General features: G+C 49.6%; 1 protein-coding gene across 4 annotated transcripts in view; it reads right to left on the reverse strand.

The window, feature by feature from the left end:
* The window catches only part of HELZ (helicase with zinc finger), a 1,775,655-nt gene that overhangs the window by 222,215 nt on the left and 1,533,783 nt on the right, over positions 1-19,657 (reverse strand). For all 4 annotated transcript variants that reach the window (XM_078654323.1, XM_078654320.1, XM_078654322.1 and 1 more), the window contains exon 27: positions 9,751-9,827. In XM_078654323.1, coding sequence (XP_078510449.1) covers positions 9,751-9,827 — 77 coding nt within the window. The remainder of the gene's footprint in view (positions 1-9,750; positions 9,828-19,657) is intronic.

The raw sequence follows: 19,657 nt of genomic DNA on the forward strand, positions 1-19,657 counted from the left end.
CTCGCTAAGTGATGCGTTGGTAAAATCTAGCCCGGAGGTATTAACTAACACCTCTTGGCTTCAGGCCAGCAAAGATTTCAGAAAATGCTCTACGTGCAAGGCTTGCAAACACGGGGTGAACAGAACAGAATATATTACACCATTCTCTAATGTCCCCCGTGTGATCCAAAAACAGCTCACGTGTATGTGCTGGAGTGTCCGTGTGGCCTGCGCTGTGTGGGTGGTACCAAGCTGCAGGCTCACAAACGGATATTCCAGCACATAAGGGCCATCAATACCGGTGACACCGCGTACACAGTCGCATGTCATTTTAAAGACCACCATGGAAATCAAAGTCAGCTGTTGAGGTACTTCGTGATCGACGCAGTTCCACCCCTCAGGAGGGGAGGGAATCGTGAGGCGATTTTAAGAGCCCTTGAGACTAGGTACATAATTGACCTAGATTGCAAATCCCCCTTAGGCCTTAACACCAGTGTAGACTTTTATAACTGTCTTTAGCTTCCTATTTATTGTTGCTCTGATTCTTCCTCCCTAGTTCAGTCGTATGGTCCCACCATACTCCATCTCATTGGGATAATAGATGTGTTTAAAACTTTCCCTGCGAGGTGACAGAGATGCGCATGCTTTCTCGTTTATCCTGTGTACAGTTCAGTGGTCTTAGCAAACTTGTTATTTTGGATTTTAACAGTTTTTTTTAAATTGAAGAATTGGTTCTTTTGTATGTATTGTTTGCACTGGTTATTGCACTTTCCTTGTTCACTATTGTTACATTGCATCCTTGCACTTTATTGGTAGCATAGCTAGGGAGGTTCATGGATTTCTTTCACGATATTGACTTTACCAACTTGGGTCATATCTTCAAAGAAACCCCCTTGTTTTCGATCTGATTAAAAAATGCATCTTGCACTTTATTGGCAGCTTAACTATGGAAATACAGGGGGATATAAATTCCTTACATGATATTGATTTTACCCACTTGGGTCGTATCATCATAAAGCCCTGTTTGTTTGATTTTATTTTAAAAAAATCGTTGTGTATTAATCATGATTGATTAAAGTCAAATGAGGGTTTCAATGACAATGAAATAATTCTCTTGATCATTTTTGCACATATGTTTTTATGAATATGGCATTGTATAAAGTTTGCTCTATTATGCTGCTTTGTATTTTAAAAAAACTTGTGTTATTGCATCAAGTCTTATCATGAGTTAAGGAATACAATGGTGTATAGATTACTGTGAATTGCAACATATACCCAGTATTTTTTCCAGGTCTAGTCATGCTGGTTATTGTAACTACCAATCACGTAACAAAGTGACGCGCGCACTTGCACTTTAAAAATGAACTGCTCCTTCTATAGCGTTATGTGACCAAGGCCTCTGGGCAGGCCGAAACGGTATGCTGGTGGCGAAGAAAAAAACAAAATAAATTATTCACCTTAAGCCTGGGTCGGCTCTCGTTTCCTTCTCTGGTGGAGTCCTGCTCGAGGGAGGATTGCTGGAGTTGTTGGTTCGAGTTGTTGATAGATATATATATATATATATACACACACATACATATATATATATATATATATTCACTGAAAAAAACCATAGGTTTCAGGAGTTATATAGTTAGGAATTAGCTTTTAAAAAACCTTTGAAATTCACTCAAAAAACTATAAGTTTTAGTGGTTGTGAGAAGTTGGCCTGATATGCAGTGCTCACTATTCTAGTGATCACTATGTATCAGTCCAAACAACCCTTATTGATGATTGGTTGTAAGTCAACCTTATAGACCAGCTATCCTAGTAGCATGGATACGAGCAGTCTAAGGCTAAGACTCTAGAGGGCGTGTTAAGCCAGCTGTTTTACCATCACATTACCCCTTGAACACCCAGTGAAAGGACACCACACAAGTTGTTATGAAAATAAACAGTGTATTTATTTATAACAAGACTACCCTGGCTCTTTATGAGACAGGGAGCTAAGCACACAACAAAACTCTTATAAAAATACTTCAAGTCGCACAATTTACACAAATGCCCGAGGGGCACGGAAAACCATATACTACAAAAGTGGAATGCGAATTACTAGCAGGTAAGTAACGATTCTCAGAGGCTTTGGGATCGCTAGGACTGGACTACTGAACCTTTAGATTACTAGCAGGAGGCCTAGGGAACTCGGGTGCAGAGTGTGCACTCTCACGCGGGATGCGGGACAAAGTCTATGGAAGCTAGAATTCACACAGTTACTGTTCTCGGGCGAAACCGACTAGCTGGGACGAAAACGGGAGTGGATCCGAACACTTGGAGTGTTGGACTATGCTGGGGCACCGGAGTGCTGGATTTACCTAGCCCAGGGGCTGCGGCTGCATAGGGTTCAAGTTGCGTCGGAAACCCACGTAGACGGACCAGGAGCCTGAAGAAGAAGTTGCTGGCAGGCGGCCAGTGAAGAAAAGTTCGAAGAGATCCAAGCCTGGATCAGGGAAGAAGAAAACCTGAAAGCAGAGGGGACCAAGTTCTGAATCACTAGCCAGTGATTAAGTGGGCACCAGGATGGCACCGGGCGAAGTCACCGCAGTCAGGTGAGTGGGCGCTGCTGGGCTCTGCAGTCTCTCGGACCAGGAGGCGTTGTCGGCGACCAGGATGGAGGTGTAAGCTGTCCCACGAAGGTACTTGCTGTCGACGTCGCTGGACCCAGGATTGGGCAACAAGTCTTGGCAAATGCAAGGCCCACGCGGTGGACCTAAAATGGCGTCTTGAGTGGACCAGGAGGGTCCAGGGTGCTCCTCTTTTGGAGGGGAGCACGGGCTAGTCTGGAGCAACCAGACCAGCAGTGTTAGTTGTCGTGGAGCGTCGTGAGGGGGCCACTAGCCAACGGGCAAGCGACCTGGACAACGCGGTGAGCAGCAAAAAGCAGAAGGGCCCCACGCCGATCTCGTGGATGCAGGGGGGCTGGACTTCGGTGCTGGAGCTGCTCAGGGTCGGGGCTTCTCTTACCCCAAGGCACTCAGTCGAGGGTCACTCAGGCGTCGTGCTGGACAAGCGCCGTGCAGTTCTGAAGATGGCCGGTCCCTCGAGGTCTCGTCACACCCACGGATCACAGCTGGGCTGATGATGTAGGTTGAGGTCAGAGGTGCCAGGGAAGCCGGTTCTCGTCGTGCTGGAGCAGTCTTGATCCGAAGGTTGAGACTGGCAACAAACCGCGATGCTTGGTTGGTGCCTGCTGCTGCAGGGTGACTACTCCTTAGTCACAAGGGAGAATCTTGGGAAGAAGTCTTGAGTTCCTTTCGTGGAAAGTAGTTTCAGGATTCAAAGATGATCTGATTTGGAAGGGGGCCAGTTCCTACCTTTATCCTGCAAAAAGGGGCTGGCACGCGACTAAGTCCTGCCCTATGGGTGGGACTAGGAGGGGGGTGGTTACACCCCTCTCCTTTGGCGGGCTTTCCCCAGGCCAGGGGCTGGAGTGCCCCTGGAACTGGTTTCAGCCGGCCTATGCACAGTGAGCACCGGGGTGCCACTTGCAGTCACCTTCCTCTGAAGCCCTGCCTACCTAGGATACACAAAATCCTGTCTGGGACGGTGCTAGCACCGCCCCTGGCAGGAAACCCTTTGTCCTTGCCTCCTGCTCTGGGAGGACTCCCAGCAGCAGGAGGGCAGACTTGTGTCTCGGTGGCAGCATCCATTTTGTGGAGCTAAGGCTCTGTTTGACTTTAACCGGGGTTACAGGTTACATCCATGTCGTGTCCCTCTAGAAGGGTGGAATGCTAACCCCGTCGCCAGAATTGGCGAGGGGTTAGTATTCCAATTCGTATGACACCTTACTCGACATGTTTTGATAAAGCGATACCAGAGTTGGCATATAACCGTGAGGATTATAATGCACTTAAGAGTATATGGTATGCGATATCATGGAAACGGCTAAGGGATGGATCCCGAAAGCCGCAGACAGGCTCAGCTCATGCCAGAGCACTATCTCATACGATTCCAAGCACTCTGCCTTCAGGATTGTTAAGGCCTGCCATAGGAGTGACTGATAGGAGATCTGTGTGTCCATTTAGGTTTAGATATAGGAATACTATATCTAAAGCAAAGGGTGATTACACCACCTTGCCCCAGCTGTCGTGCAGCCAGTTGTGTCAGATTTAGTTAGTCAGTCCAGGGGTGGCATAATACATGCTGCAGCCCCTGGGAGACTTCTGGGTGCACCTCAGCCCTGGGTACAGGGACTTGAGAGGGCCCAGTGCCAATTCAGTACCTGGGTACAATTTGGATTAGAGAGAACAGCTAGGCTGTGGGTCTGATTAGCAGGCCCACAGCCAGGGAAAGTCGTAAACCAGTGAAGCAAAAAGCAAAAATCTGGGTGATCATAGGATTGCAGACCCTACTCTCCTACAGTGGTGTTATAGTTAGCTGGACATTTTACTCATACAAAACCATTGAAATTGCTCCTATATAGTTAGTTGTACTAACTATATTTCGCGCACCCGCAATCCACTGCTGATGATGTCACATATTAGATCATTCATGACATGGTCAGTGACATCACTGATGACATCTCAAATGACATCACTGATGACTGCCCACAATTTCTGTTTTAGAGTGTTGACAGACAGTGGCAGCCAATCAGCATGCAGCTCGTGCACGTAGGGGTACGCGTACGTGCGCGTACGGTACGCGTACGGTAAGCGTACCGTAAGCGTACAGGTGAGCTCACGGGTAAGCTGCTATAGATATATATATTTTTTTGAACCTAAATTACTCAAAATCCACTGGAGCACATATCTTGAGACATAGCAAAGGCACATCGGGCTACCAGTCCCTACAAGTTTGCCAAGTTTGGTCGAAAACCATTCAGCCGTTCGGGCTAAAAGTGAGTCCAACCGCCCTATGGAAATTAACATTAGGGAAAACACGTTTTGGGACCCCCCTTTCATCTCGGCCCCCGCTTGACGAATCCCCCCCAAACTTTCAGGGAAGGAGCAGAGCGGAGAGGGCCATCTTCTTTGAGACATTCGCGAAGATTCGTCCACCGGCGCCAAAGTTATTCCCAATAGAATGTTGCGATTTCCCTAAGGAAAACAATCCTAACTATATATACCTACTGGCTATCGCCAGAAGGTAATATATATATATATATATATATATATATATATATATATATATATATATATACACACATATATCTATATATATATATCTCCAAAAAGCAAAATTGCTGTCTCAAGTTTTCAAAGACAACACGCCTTGGCCCATAATCTCTTCAAGCGTGATATTTATTTACAGCAAGGTCACCCTATGCGTTTAGGAGCGTGCGCTCCTTGCCCACTCATGAGCAAGGATCAGACGCTCCGAAACGCGTAGGGTGACCTTGCTGTAAATAAATATCAAGCTTGAAGAAATTATGGCCCAAGACTTGTTGTCTTTGAAAACTTGAGACAGCGCTTTGCTTTTTGGATTTACGAGGGTTGGTGACCATGCCACGGCCCGCCATTGCAAGTAGGCGCGGGCTCTATCGCTAAGCAACTGTTGGATTTATAATATATATACATTATATATATATAATAAATGAAGGCCAAAAAGCGACATCATCCCTTTTGACGGGAACGGAATCGTGGCCCCCCGTGAAACAGGCGGGGACACTGACCACCACACTCACAAGGAAGGAGTGCGAAATACACAGACAGAGGTCTGTCAGAAAAAGGGAAGAAACAGTCTCATGCAGACACTGTATAATAACTAATATCATGAAGAATACTTGCACCGTAACATACACAAAAGAAAGCAACAGTGCCTTTAGTTAGGATAGGCAACTCACAACTAATGAAATACCTGGAGCAGAACACAGAGCTGTGGAAATAGAGGGACAGCCCTGAACCACTAGGCCATAGTGAATCAGAAAACATTTGCCGAGGCCAGAAGCGGAAGGACCAGAACCTCTGCGAAGGGACCGAAGTCCCTGCCAGGGAAGTGCATATAGAAATAGGTCACAAGGTAACAGGCAGCAGAAACGTAGCTAGTGGAAACTCCACTGCCCATAACAAAAACCCTACAGGGCCTGAGTCATAAAAGATGTAAGCTCTTCCCCTCACTAAAAAGTGAGAGTAGAACGCAGCCAAGACAGGGACGGAAGGTACACCGCCGGCACCTTGCAACTGCGAACATAACCTGTGTGTACACACAGAGTGTCTCCACAGAGACCAGAAAGAACTACGAACCAACCGTAGACTACAACACAAAACCCCCAGAAGAGAACCGCACCAACCCCGCGGGTTTCACTGGAGGGGATGACCTACAACAGCAGGTTGAGCGTTAACAAAAGAGAAGTAGCCGAATAAGACTCCGCAAGGGCAGTAGAAAATTCCCGAGCCAGGAAGAGCAGCTACACAAAACCCAACAAGTACCCCAAAAAGGGTATGGCACATCCCTATAAAAGCAAGGGACACCTCTTTGAGCCGAGCTCTTAGACAGAGGACTAAAATAGAGATGCAGAAACAGCTGGCCAGCTGTAACAAGAAAAGGGCAAAACAGCGAAAAGCCGCAGTCCGTCTGGGTAATAACCAAGGACACCTCTTGATACAAGCTCATAGGAAGAGGTAAAAAAGAACCACATAAACCGCTGACCCAGCTGCATCAAAGGAAGGAAAAACCTGGCTAAACAGTCATACAGTCTGTCTGGGAAGAAATCTCTTGAACCCAGAGACGTAAATCAGGAAAACAAAATGACACCATCACAAGAAAATACAAATCCACCATAGGAGACTAAAAAACAAGGCAGTCACGTACATCCAGAGGAGAAACCGGACCGCCGAGTCAGCATGCTCATCAAACGAAAGGGTCCCGTCACAGGACAAATCCTTGAGTCGCTCCCGAACATTTTCGGGTAAAGTGCCATCGCATAGCTAAACATGGTGACGCAAGGCACATGAGCTGGCCATAGCTTGACCCACGGATTCAGTGGTGTCCATTGTCGATTGGATGAAAACTGCGCCATCTCGAACAAGCTGGAGCAGGTTAGCACGAGGACCCTCCGGTAAAGAGGGAAGGAGCAGTTTGACGGAGTCCCAAAGGGCAGAAGTAGCCTGAGCAAACAAGCAGGTCGTGTTTAGGGACCGAAGGACGGAGCTGGTGGAGGCAAAAACACGGCGGTCAGACGACTCCAACCACCTAGACTCCTGAGTGGGAGGAAACAACGGTGGAGGAGAGGAAGGAAACACAGCCTGGACTATCAGTACCTGAGCCCTAGGATGAAGGGACAAAAAGGCAGGGTCATCTGGAGCCGGCCGTTGGCCATGCTCAACAGCTTGGTCACAGGGTCACCCGATGAGGGTCTGACCCCAGTCTCCAGCAGGACATCATACAAGGACCTGCCAAAAAAGAGCAGAGGCTCCACATCCACTGTGCCCTGGTGAAGGAGATCCAACAAAGGATCCTAAGGCAAGAAGACAGAGGGTGGCTGCATCCGTACTATATGTGCAGCTCTATTAACTGCCCTCACAAAGTCTACGCTAGCCTCTGTGGCCATGCGAGGGAGAGACAGCAAGTCATCCATTGGGGGAGGCTGCAGGCTAATCCGTCCACTCAACTACAAAGGCCCGGTGGAACAATGAGCCGGCCAGTGCCCCATGGGCCCCTGCTCCGTGGAGCATGGAAAAAACCCTGTGGGCGGTGAACCCACAGGGGTCACATCCTCCAGTAGAGAAACAGCCAGGGACAGAACCGGCGTCGCCCGATGTCAGCACAGCGTTGACTACCTCCCTAGAGGACTCGTCCACCCGGCATTGGACCGGCGTCGACTCAACCTCCACTGAGACAGGAGCCTGCGGGGAGGAACGAAGTCGACTTGGAGTCGAACTCCGCGTTGCAGCCACATCCGGACACGACACATCAGGAGGGCTAGATGTCAGAGTGGGACACCCATCCGGGCCGTGTCGCAATGTTGCAGCGACCCCTGAATCTGAGTCAAGACACTCGATAGGCGCTGAGGGCTAACCCGCCAGCGAACCCCAGACCTGTATTCCTACCCTGACTGTGGGGGCCGAAGGTGTGCCAGGGAGAAGGGGTGACCCAAAGAAGGCTTGCAGAGCCCTGGAATAGGGCTCCATCTGGGTCAGAGTCGCCCCAGCACCAGGAAATGGTGGTTAGGTGGGGGTCAACTCCTAAGGGCTCGCGTCCAGTGAAGACCGGGAGCGGCGGCCCTCGATGTCATGCTTGTGCGAGGTCGACGACCTCCGTGACTTCTTCCGGTGCTTACCAGAGGCAGGCAAACAACGTCCCCGGTACGTTTCCGGAATCTACTTCGAGCAGAGACCTCAGCGTGGGAGGAAGAATTTTGCCATTTGGATCCTTCCGCCAGAGACGGAAGCTGGCAAGCGAGGACTCTGACCGGGACACCAGGCAGACAACAGTTTGATCAGACGTTCCCACAGGGACTTCGGCATCAGCTTCAGCTGCCGGCACATACACATCTCATGTGGATCCGTTGCTGACATCTGCCGTGAACAGGACGCACATGATTTGAAGCCCGCAGGCATCGACACACTGTTCCAGACGCGAAAGGCGTTGTGAAGGCCTGAACAAACAGGCCTGAGGAACTGCTAAACTCCTGATCTGCGTTGGGACGCGGGGAAAAAAGAAAACTGATGTCAGCATGCCAGGTGGTCTTATATGGCTCCATTGACGTCACTTCCGTGGACGAAGTCAGGACGGAGCTGGGCGACGCTGCCCCACGGCGGACAGAGAAACTGCTGGGGAAAAAGTTTACCGGATACAGTCTGACGCCTGGGGATATTCTAAGTTAAGGAATCTGCGGCTAGATGTCTCTATAAGATACAGTTGCTGCTGGAAACTCGTGCTTTGATATTATGGGGGATGCATGTTTAGGTAACACACACCTGGAATAGGAGCTTTCCATGGAGAAGAACCATGTGGTTAATATGATGTAGATATACCATCTAGGCACTAAGGCATGGGGTCTGCTGACAAAGCCTAGAGATCTATTATATAATAAAGCTTCTTCTTACCAAGGGGAGGGTGGGTTAGGCCCTAAAGTCCTTTATCCCCTGTCTTCATGACAACATCTCCCTTTATGATATATGGCCTTGCTGCAATGCTAACTGTGTTAGGTTTGTGCATTTTACTGCGTTTTAGAACAAAATAGTTGACTTAAACATTTTGCACTATATTGGTGTTTCAGTCAGTTCTTATTGTGGACATGTACATAAGTGTGAGCGAAAAGGTGCTTCTTCTTACCGCGATTCCTGAGAGATACGGAAATGTTGTGTTCTGGGGTGTCTAATCATTTGCTTCTTCATGAGTGTGTAGGAGAACGGGTGAGACACTATAGCTAGTTGGTCCTGGGTTCGTGGTCATTAAGGTGGTGGGAAGGATTAGCTCCTATACACCTAGGTCCCATGTTCCTGCGCAGAGTTCTGTGTATGTGCAGAATCCCTGCAACAGTCTGAGATAAACATAACCCTACCTCAGATTGCTCATCTATTAAGCTGATCAGTGGGTTGCGATTCAAGTAATAGGTTCAAATGTCAGTCATGAAATTTAAAATACAAATACATTTGGTACAATTGTGAATTTCAGACAAAAATAATCCAAGTATCATTTTCAGAGATGTAAAACAGCAGTGAACGATTAAAAAAACTGCAAAATAGATTTTTGTCCAAAGGGACTGAGCTCAAGCAAAACCTACTTTAAATTCTCTAGTGAGTGACATAACCCATAACGTGGCCATACAAAAAAAAATCATTACTAACAAACCTGTTTTAAATCTGGTGTTTTTTTCTCTGGGGTTCGAAGTTTATTTATTTCAGGCCCTGGACTGCTTTCAACTTTACCTAAAAATATTGTAAAATAAAACACAACAGGTTTGTCAAATTCTTATTTAAGATCTGGAAAAAATATATATACATACTTACACGATATGCCAAAAACGTACATAAGTAAAATAAACATCCAGCAGAGATTATGCAACAATAATTCTCGATTTCCCTTTTGGGTTTGCCACTGGCTAATGAACAGCATTTACTCCAACATCTTTTTCATTTCTGACTACTTACCACTGCCTTCTTTCGTTGGGCCAGTGTCACTGCTCTAACTCACCTTTTCATTGCTTTGACCTTTTTAGAACCTGTTAGTTCCTCCTTTTTCTGCCATTTTGTTCCACGGTTTTCACTGTATTTGCCCAGTTTCTGTGCCTGCTTTGCCCCTTCTGTGCCCATATTTGTAATTTGCCATATATTTCCTCTCATTGTTTTCACTGCCCTATCTGGCACTTGCTTGACTTGATAGTAAGGTCTGCACTTCTCAGAGCCTCAAGTACCATCCCAAGGTGGATCAGGTGGAGCTAAAGGAAGCAATTCATCTAGATATGCTGCACTAAAGGATTCCAATCCAGCAAGGACTTTATTCCCCAACCTTTGTAAAGTGTCAGGTGCATTTCTAAAACCAAGGGGCATCAAAGTGAACTGGTAATGCCCATCTGGGGTTGAAAATACAGATCTTTCTATTGCTCCTGGAGTCAGACCTCTCTTCCAGTACCCTAATGTGAGGACAAAGGTATTCAGATATTTGGCTGCACCCAACCTGTCAATAAGTTAATCTGCCCTTGGAATTGGGCATGCATTGGTTTTGGCCACCACATTGAGACCACACAAAACCTAATTTCTTTCTTACCACCCTGGGTATGAGGTTTGGGGACTAAGACAAATGGGCTGGCCCAGGGGCTCTTAGATGGCTCTACGACTGCAGATTCCAGCATCTTGACTACTTTTTTTTTTAGTTTCAAAAACCTTTATTGCTCATAAAGAGAAGGAATACACTTTCAACTGCAGCAATTCGTTCTACAATACATCCCCTTTTATACCTTAACATTCCCTATCCTGACACCCCCCCCCCCTATCAACGTCACCTCCTCCACCCTTCCCGCACACTCAGGATAGCAAAAGGCAACAAGTCAGTTGTGTCCTTCAGCCAATGTTCAGGAGTCCACTCGTCAAGCGAGGCAATGTCTCTTGGCGTTCTACCAATTGTCCATTTTGTTCCTCTTCTCCTCCCTCCACTCCATCCTCTCCCGTCCCCCTCCCCCTCTCTCCACTCAGATATCCGTACATCCGTCACACTGCCACTCCCATTCATTCCTCCTGTGTGCCACCTACAGGTCCCCCCTCATTGCTGCCCTGCTGTAGCAGATAGGTAATTAAGGGCCTCCATATGTCACGAGGCCGCGACTGCAGTGGTAGTTGTTCTGCATATGCCTGTAGGTATTCCTGCCAAAAGGACATGTCCTGGAGCCAGTCCTTAAACTTGGGTGCTCTGCCTCTACCCCATCTGCAAGCTATCTGTCGTCTCGCTAGTAGGATACTAAGTGCCAGGTATTGTTTGTGCGGTGTTTTAACGTCTTCGACGAATCCCAATAGAGCTCTGCAGGGAGTCGGAGACAACGATATGCCAATCATACTAGTTATTCCTGTGAATACTTCCTCCCAGAAGATAGCTACACGCGGGCATCTCCAGGCCAAATGCATAAGGTCTGCACCCTCCCTCCCACACCGCAGACATCTATCGTCTTCTCTAAGGCGTATCCTATGCAGTTTCACTGGGGTACGGTATAGTCGGTGAAGGAACTTGTAGTGTACCAACTTAAGCCTGCAGTTGCTAGATATAGCCTCCGTTTGGAGACAAGCCGCTTCCCACTGCTCATCCGTAGGGGGGCTGTCCAGATCAGCATCCCATTCCCGGCGAGCCCTAACAGAATGAGCCAGAGGGGCGCAACATGCTCACTTATATAGCAGGGAAACAACATGTGTAGGGGCCTCGGGCTGCAACATTAAATGTAGGGACGTTAATGTCTCCTGTTCCTGCGAAAACTCCAGAGTTAGGGTTCTGACACTTTGCCTAATGCGCGTGTACAGGAAAGAGTATGCCTGATCACCAAAAAACTGTTCTTTTGTGAGAAATTTCCCTCCCAGGTATAGATCTCCCCATGTCCCCAGCTTCAGCCTGTCAAGCAGACATTGGCAGATTTTTTCACCCGTGGCCGGCACCAGTGGGCAATGGCGCAGTGGCACTCTGGGAGAGTACATCAGTTGTACACCCTCCGTTTTTGCTAACCAATTCCATGCTCGGACTGTACAGTCCACCGTAGAGGGGTCTGCGTTCCACATCTTAGAAGGCGTATACACATACTCAGTCGTCGGGACAGGGGCCATGTATCCATCCTCAACTGCAAGGTGGTGCATATACGGGGGCGGGTGAAACCAGTATACCACGAAGTGTGCCTGCGCACCGTAATAATACTGCTCAAAATTAGGGACATCAAACCCTCCCAGTCGGTATGGAAGCATGAGTGTAGTTAACTTCAGCCGTGCTTGCTTGCCCCCCCAAGTAAGACGTACCAACTGTGAATGGATCGACTGAAAAAAAAGGCTCCTGGGTGATATGGGATGTTTATAAATAAGTATAAGAACTTCGGAAGTATGTTCATTTTAATCAGCGATATTCTCCCTGCCATAGAGAGGGGTAGTCTGATCCACTTGGAGATGTTATCGGTCACCTTATCCATGGCCTGTCCGTAATTAAGCCTCATTAGAGCGTCCCTGTCCCTGGTGACCTGAATGCCCAGGTACTTAAAGTCGTCTGATTCCCACGTCAGGGGGTAATCTAGCTGGTGAGGTCCGGTTTGGTCGGTCAAAGGGAATATCGCCGACTTACTCCAGTTTATTTTCACCCCCGCCACTGCCCCAAACTTGGAAATTTCCCGCAGTATTGGGTTGAGATTATCTTGGGGCTTGTGGACATACAACGTAATATCGTCGGCATAGAGCGATACTAGTAGCTGTCTGGTCGGGTATATGATGCTTCTGTGGTTATGATGCTATCGGAGTTCCGCAGCAAGGGGCTCTATCGCCAAGTCAAATAAGACTGGGGAGAGTGGACACCCTTGCCTCGTGCCCCTGGTCTCTGCAAAGCTCGCAGACCTAGAGCCGTTAAGGAGGACTCTGGCACATGGCTGAGTGTATAGTAGCTGAATCCAGTAGACAAAGGAAAAGGGCATCCCCATATGGAGTAATACCCCCATCAGGTAGTCCCATTCCTCAGAGTCGAACGCTTTGGTGGCGTCCAGAAAGACCGCCACCGCCACACTCTTGGGATCAATATCTTGCAGGACTGAGAAGAGAGTGCGCAAATTGTGAGCTGTCGCCCGATGGGGTACAAAGCCTGCCTGGTCAGGTAATACTAGCCGTTCTAAAAGTAAATTAAGTCTCGTTGCCAATACTTTGGCCAGGATTTTGGTGTCGCTATTGAGGAGTGATAGAGGTCTATACGAATCACACGAGTGGTGTCTTGCCAGGCTTTAGTAGCGACATTATCTGTGCTTCCCTCATGGTGGCTGGTAGACAGCCCTCCTCTAGAGGCTCGTAGAATACAGCTTTAAGTATGGGTGCAAGGGTGGGTGCAAACGCCTTGTAAAAATCCACAGGAAGTCCATCTGATCCCGGTGCTTTACCGGACGACATGGTCATGATGGCTTCCGTAATCTCATCGATTTCCAGATCATGTGCCAAGAACTTGCGCTGTGCGTCTCCAAGCCATGCCAGAGCTATGTCCTCTAGATAGCCTCTAAGACCTAATGGGGCACCCCTATGTGACGTGTAAAGTTTTGTATAAAATCGCACCATGATATCCATTTGGCCTGGGAGATCTCTCCGCACCGCTCCCTGTTCGTCTTCCAGTTCCATTACATAATTCTGAAACCTAGGGGCCCGTACCGCGCCAGCCAGTGCCTTACCCGGCCTATCCCCCTCCCCATGCACCCGAGCCGCGTGATGTTTCCCTCGAAATCTGCTCTCCCTATCTGCTGCTGCCTCATATTCAGATATTTTCTCTCTCAATTTAGCATGCAGTTCCCCTGAGTGCCTGCCAGCTCCAATGTCCCTTACCAGTGTTTTCAGTTCCCCCTCCAGTTTGTTTAGATCCCGCCTAAGGTCTCTAAGTATTCCCCCCCCCCCTTTGGCGATGCACCACCCACGGACTGTCACCTTAAATGCTTCCCACACCGTCGTTAAGCTGTCCACCGAGTCAATGTTTCTAGCAAAAAAATCCTTAATATCCAATTCCAACTACATCATGCAAATGACGCGGATTCAGTCGCCAACCCAGGAAAGGGGAAAGGTCAACCGGTGGATTCAGTGTCACAATTACCGGGGAATGGTCCGAGAACGTTCGGTCCAGGTTCGGTCCAGGTGCACTGCTTTGCCTACCCATTGCACCATACCCTTAGCCACCAGCACAGTCAAGTCTAGCCGATGTATTGTGCACTGCAGAGTAGTGTGTCCCCTCTCTTTTAGCAGGGTGGAGGTGTCGCCAAGTATCTAGTAAATACTCCGTCTCCAACATCTCCTGCAGCGTGCGTTGTGCAATAGTGTAGTGTGCTGGTACTGTGTTGGAACGGTCACTTGTAGGGTCTATAACAGTATTAAAGTTCCCCCCCCCCCCCAGCTCACATAGGGGATTCCCAGCGTGGTAAGCTTGCCTCTCAGTTCAAGAAGGGAGTGCACATTATCTATATTAGGGCCATAATAATTCGCAATAACAATATCTTGAGAGTTCAATATCCCCCAAAGTAAGCAGTATCGCCCCTCGGTGTCAGTGTCCATTCCAGCCTGCTCAAACCTTACCCCCTTTCTGACGAGGATAGCCACCCCTCTGGAATAGCTGGAGTAGGAAGCGAAACATCTGTGAGAGGCCCAGCTTGTGGCAAACGGAGAAGTCCCACCATGGGGAAGGTGTGTCTCCTGTAACAAGGCTATGTGGACTTGATGGTTCTCTATATAATTCAATACCTGCCTCTGCTTTCTAGGGTTATTGAGCCCCCTGACATTCCATGTCATTACATGCAGTTCGGTCTGACGATCAGTACTATGGGCCATGTGTCATACACGATTCTATCAACCAGTGGCTATCATATCCGCCCTGCTCAACCCGCCTGTGTGCCTGTGCTGTCCCTTGGCCCCCCTCCCCCCACCCACACTGGCCCCCCCAACTTCCCAGGAATGTCCCTCCCTCCCTCCCTCCCCCTCCATCCATCCAACTCAATAACATCCATACCCCCCCCCCCCCCCAACAACCCGATTTCAAACACTTAATCAGGGGAATGCCCTTCGGTTGGGACCGCTAGGGGCTCCCGTCCTTCACTCTACCGTTCTATTTCCCCCATCAGGCCCCCCGAACTCTCGGAGGACACAGACGGGACGACGGCGAGTGCCCAGGCGACAATGTCATTTTCAACTTTTAAACAAACAATGTGTATACATCACCAGTTCGGAACAGCAGTCAGCAGTCTTTACAGTCCATAATTACTGTCGCCCGCTGCCACAGGGGCACGCCATCATCCAGGGTCCGACAGGGGCGAGTGGGATCTGGATCGTCTTCGAGTGGCTTCGTCTCTTAATTCGGCGCTGCGGTCCCCCTTCAGAAAGTCTTCCACTTGCTGGGGAGTGTTGAAGAGGTGTTGTTTCCCACGATGGTTGATCTTCAATCTCACAGGGTAGAGCATGGCGTATTTGATCTCTTTGGCCTGCAACTTGACCTCCACAAACTTTTGGCGGGCTTCCTGCACTGCTTGTGTAAAGTCCGGGTAGAATGGCAAGATGGTGTTGTCATAGCGCACTTCCCCTTTCTCTCGGGCCAGCCGCAACACAGTGTCGCGATCCCGATAGTTAAAAAAATTTACTATCACCGGCTGCGGAGGGGCCCCAGGTGGGGGTCGCGCCGCCAAGGATCTATGCACCCTTTCAATAGACATGTGAGCGGAAAAAGAGTCTTTGCCGAATAAGTCCCCCATCAGGCGTTCCATGAAGTCCTCCATCCTACCCGTGTTGGTCGATTCAGCAAGGCCAAGTATTCTCACGTTATTTCTTCGGGAGCGGGCTTCCAACTCCTCGTTTTCATCTGTGATGATTTTCAAGAGCTTATCCATCTGCAGTATGTGTTGCTTTGCGGTGCTCGTCCCGTCTTCCAATGTCGACACTCGGTGTTCCACTTCCGTAAGTCGTTCCTCGTGCTGATCCAGTTTCTCCACCACTCTGTCCAAACGGGTATTCATCGCGTCCATTTTGCAGTCTATAGAGGTAAGGCTCTGTTGCATGCCCATCAGGAGTGCTTTCCAATCATCCCTGCGCGCTTCCGGGGGATCCGGATCAGTATGATCTCTGGAGCAGGAGCCAACCACCTTTCTGGCATCAAAGGATAATTTTACCTGCTTGGGCTCAGTACCCCCCATTTTGCGCCGCCCTTGGGATCAATGCGCGCTTCGCGTGGCTATGTCGTGGAGGCCGCAGCAGGGGTACCTACACTGTCTCGCCGTCTTCCTCCGCTGTCCGCTGCAGCTCCCCAGATCCGGGCGTCTCTCCTCTCTATTCCAGGTCTCAGGACAGCAGGCGCAGCACAAACCCACAATGCGGCCTCCCGATCCCAAGGGTCAGCTGTGGCAGCCACTAAATGATCAATCGCTGTCCCAACCCGTCGCCGCCTATAGATAGGCCACAGCAGTTCTCTCCCAAAATGGCGATCAAAGCGGTACAAAATGACGGCCAGCTGACGACTTCGCAATGCCAGGGTGCGCAGCGCCTCCGCTTCAGGCTGGTGCCTACCGGTGTCTAGGGGTCTCAGTCGCAATTCACCCCAGCAGGCGCTTTTGCCAAAATCAGGATATCACCTCTACCGCCTCCGATTGCGTCATGCCCAGGTGCTCCGCTGCAAGTGTTAGGCCCCAGCCTCCCGCACCGCGCCTTCCGCAGCTACCGGCTCACCGATGCACCAAGCAGCTCCTCCAGCGGCCCCGTTCACAGCTGTGCCTCAGATGCCCGTCCTCCCTGGGCCGATCTTACTCGCGGTTCCCCGCTCGCAGCCATCCCGGCAGCGACGCGGTCAAGCCTGTAGATCCCCGACCTCGCATAGGTGGGGGCCGCCGACCCGCGCTCCAGTCCCTTCGACCCTCGGTCTCGCCGCTAGCAACCGTCGCCTACCACTCCGCTCCAGAGCGTCGGAGAGCCTCCAAAGTTGGCCCGCTGCAGCAGCGATTGTTCCTCTGCCCTTCCGCGATGTTTTAGGCTAGTGAATGTAGCAAGGATGGGGGTTATGTGCGAAAATCCGCCCGGGACGGCGGGAGCCGGACTACAGCGCGGCCATTAAGGTCAAGCTCCACCTAGCCCCCCCCATCACCCCCCCCCCAGCATCTTGATTACTTCAGCTTTGATGATCTCTTTCACATGATCAGGCTGCCTGTAAATTCTATTCTTGACAGGAAGGCTCTCACCAGTGTCCACAGGATGGGTAAATCAGCTAGTCTGACCAGGGGTCAAAGAGAAGAGTGCAGCAAACTGAATTAGGACTTGCCTGCAATCAGTCTTCTGGTAGGGAGGGAGTGTGTCTGTGATCACTCTTTCCACTGACCCATCTTTTGGATTGTTGGACAAGAGGTCAGGGAGAGGTTCACTCTCCGCTTCCCAATCCTCATCTGTAACCATGAGCATGGTCACATTTGCCCCGTCATATTAGGGTTTAAGGTGGATGACCCTCTTGAGGTTCCTGTCAGAGACAAGGTCCACCAGATTGGTGACCTTTCTAGGATAGGGTAGGGCCCGCTCACTTATTCTGGAGAGGCCTAGGAGCCACATGCTCCAAAACCTACACCTCCTGCCCTGGCTGGAACTCAACCATAGCAGCCTTTTTTGTGATTCCTAAGAAGGGAAGAAGCGGAAAAGGATGTGGGGAGTTCCTGGTCTAGAATGGAAACTATCGACGGAATAGCTCCAATAAGAAGCAAGGGCCTCACACACCCCGAAGTTTAGCTTCACATCAGAAACCAGAGAAGACCTCCGGCAAGGAGCCCCCATGTGGGGCCTGTTGGTCTTTGCAGCGCCGGCCCAACGAGGAGCTGCTCTATGATGAAGCAGGACACCCTTCGGGGTGTGTGAGGGCCCTTGCTCCTTATTGGAGCTATTCCATCTATAGTTTCCATACTAGACCAGGAACACCCCATCTTCATTAGCCCTCCCTCCCTCTTCCCCTTCCATGCCCTTCTTAGTAACTGCATACTATTCTTCTTGCTATATCTACTAGGGACCTGTATGCTGGACTTACCAAGCCCCTGCCCCTCTTGTTTGTGATAGCCTGTTTGTGATACCATTGCTTCTGGAGCTCCTGCTGGCTTCAAGGCTTTTACTGGCTTTTTCCATGTATTCAGCCATCCTGGAGCAGAAGCCAAGCACATAGTCCACTATATCTTGCTTAGGCTCAATGCGAGGTTTCTCCCATGACTCCTTCACAAGGCACAGTGGTCCCCTAACAAGATGACCAGATAGAAGATCACATGGGCAAACCCCACTTTCCTTCTGTGGAACCTACCTGTAGTCAAATAGCAGGCATTGAAGTAAGGCATCACATATTCTTTTGAGGGAATTCACCAATCATGCCTTTCATGGTCTTGTTAAATCTTTCAACAAGGCCATTACACTGTGGGTGGTAGGGGTACTGAACCAGTAGGTCACTCCCCACTCCTTCCACATGTGTTTCAGGTAACCAAGCATAAAGTTTGCACCTCTGCCTGAAACCACCTCCTTAGGGAAGCCCACCCTGGTACACATACCAATGAGGGCCTTAGCCACTGCAGTAGCACTGGAAGTTCTAAGGAGAATAACCTCAGCAAACATGGTGGCATGATCCACTACCACCAGAATATATATGTTCCTTGGTGCTGTAGGAGGATCAAGGAGACCAACAATGTTGAGTCTTACCCTTTCAAAGGGAACCCCACCCACTGAAGTGGGATTAAGGGGGCCATTGGGTGCCCACCTGTCTTGCTACTGTCCTGACAGGTGTACCAGGAGTTAAAAAAAAACCTCCTCCACCTTCTGGTGCATCCGTGGCCAGTAGAAGTGGCTGACAAGCCTACTCCAAGTATTGGTCTTGCCAAGGTGTCCAGCTAGGGGGATGTCATGGGCCAAAGTTTGGAGGAATTTGCTAAATGCCTGAGGCACAACCACTAGAGGCGACAGGTTTGGGGTCTCTGGCCTCGGTGTAAAGGAGTTCCGCCTCCCAATAGGTCCAGTTGGAACTACTGACATCACCTCTTTCCCGTACATCAGCTTGCTGTTGCAAGCTTTCAAGAGTGGGAGATGTTTTCTGCCTGTCACTGCTCTTCAGTAGAGGGTCCCCCTTTGCCCAAAAGCGCAGCCTGGTAAGGCTCCAGCTCTTGAGGCTCAGTTCCTTCTTGGGCTGACTCTTCCTCCTCCTGAGGAGAAGGTTCTGGTATCTGCTTGGAAGCTGGCTCCCCAGTATTCCTTCCTTTTCTCTTGGAGGGCGGGATCATTACTCCAGCAACTCTTCTTCACCCTGGGTTCTTCTCTGTGCTCTGTTTTCTACGCACACCCAGTAAGGGATCCCAAGCATTTCTGCATGGATCTTCAGTTCTGCCTCAGCCCAATCTGAGGAGGACAAATCATTGGGAAGCAATCAACTGGTATGGATGAAGAGATTGCTACGTCCCCAGCCAAAGGACACCATCGTTTTGGGATGGGTTTTTGTCACATTGTCAGCATTGGTGACCGGATAGGTCCTTCCAGGCAGATACAGTTCTGAGGAAACCAGTTGCTCAGTCCACATG

The sequence above is a fragment of the Lissotriton helveticus genome, chromosome 7 (assembly GCF_964261635.1).
Source record: "Lissotriton helveticus chromosome 7, aLisHel1.1, whole genome shotgun sequence".
Taxonomy (NCBI): domain Eukaryota; kingdom Metazoa; phylum Chordata; class Amphibia; order Caudata; family Salamandridae; genus Lissotriton; species Lissotriton helveticus.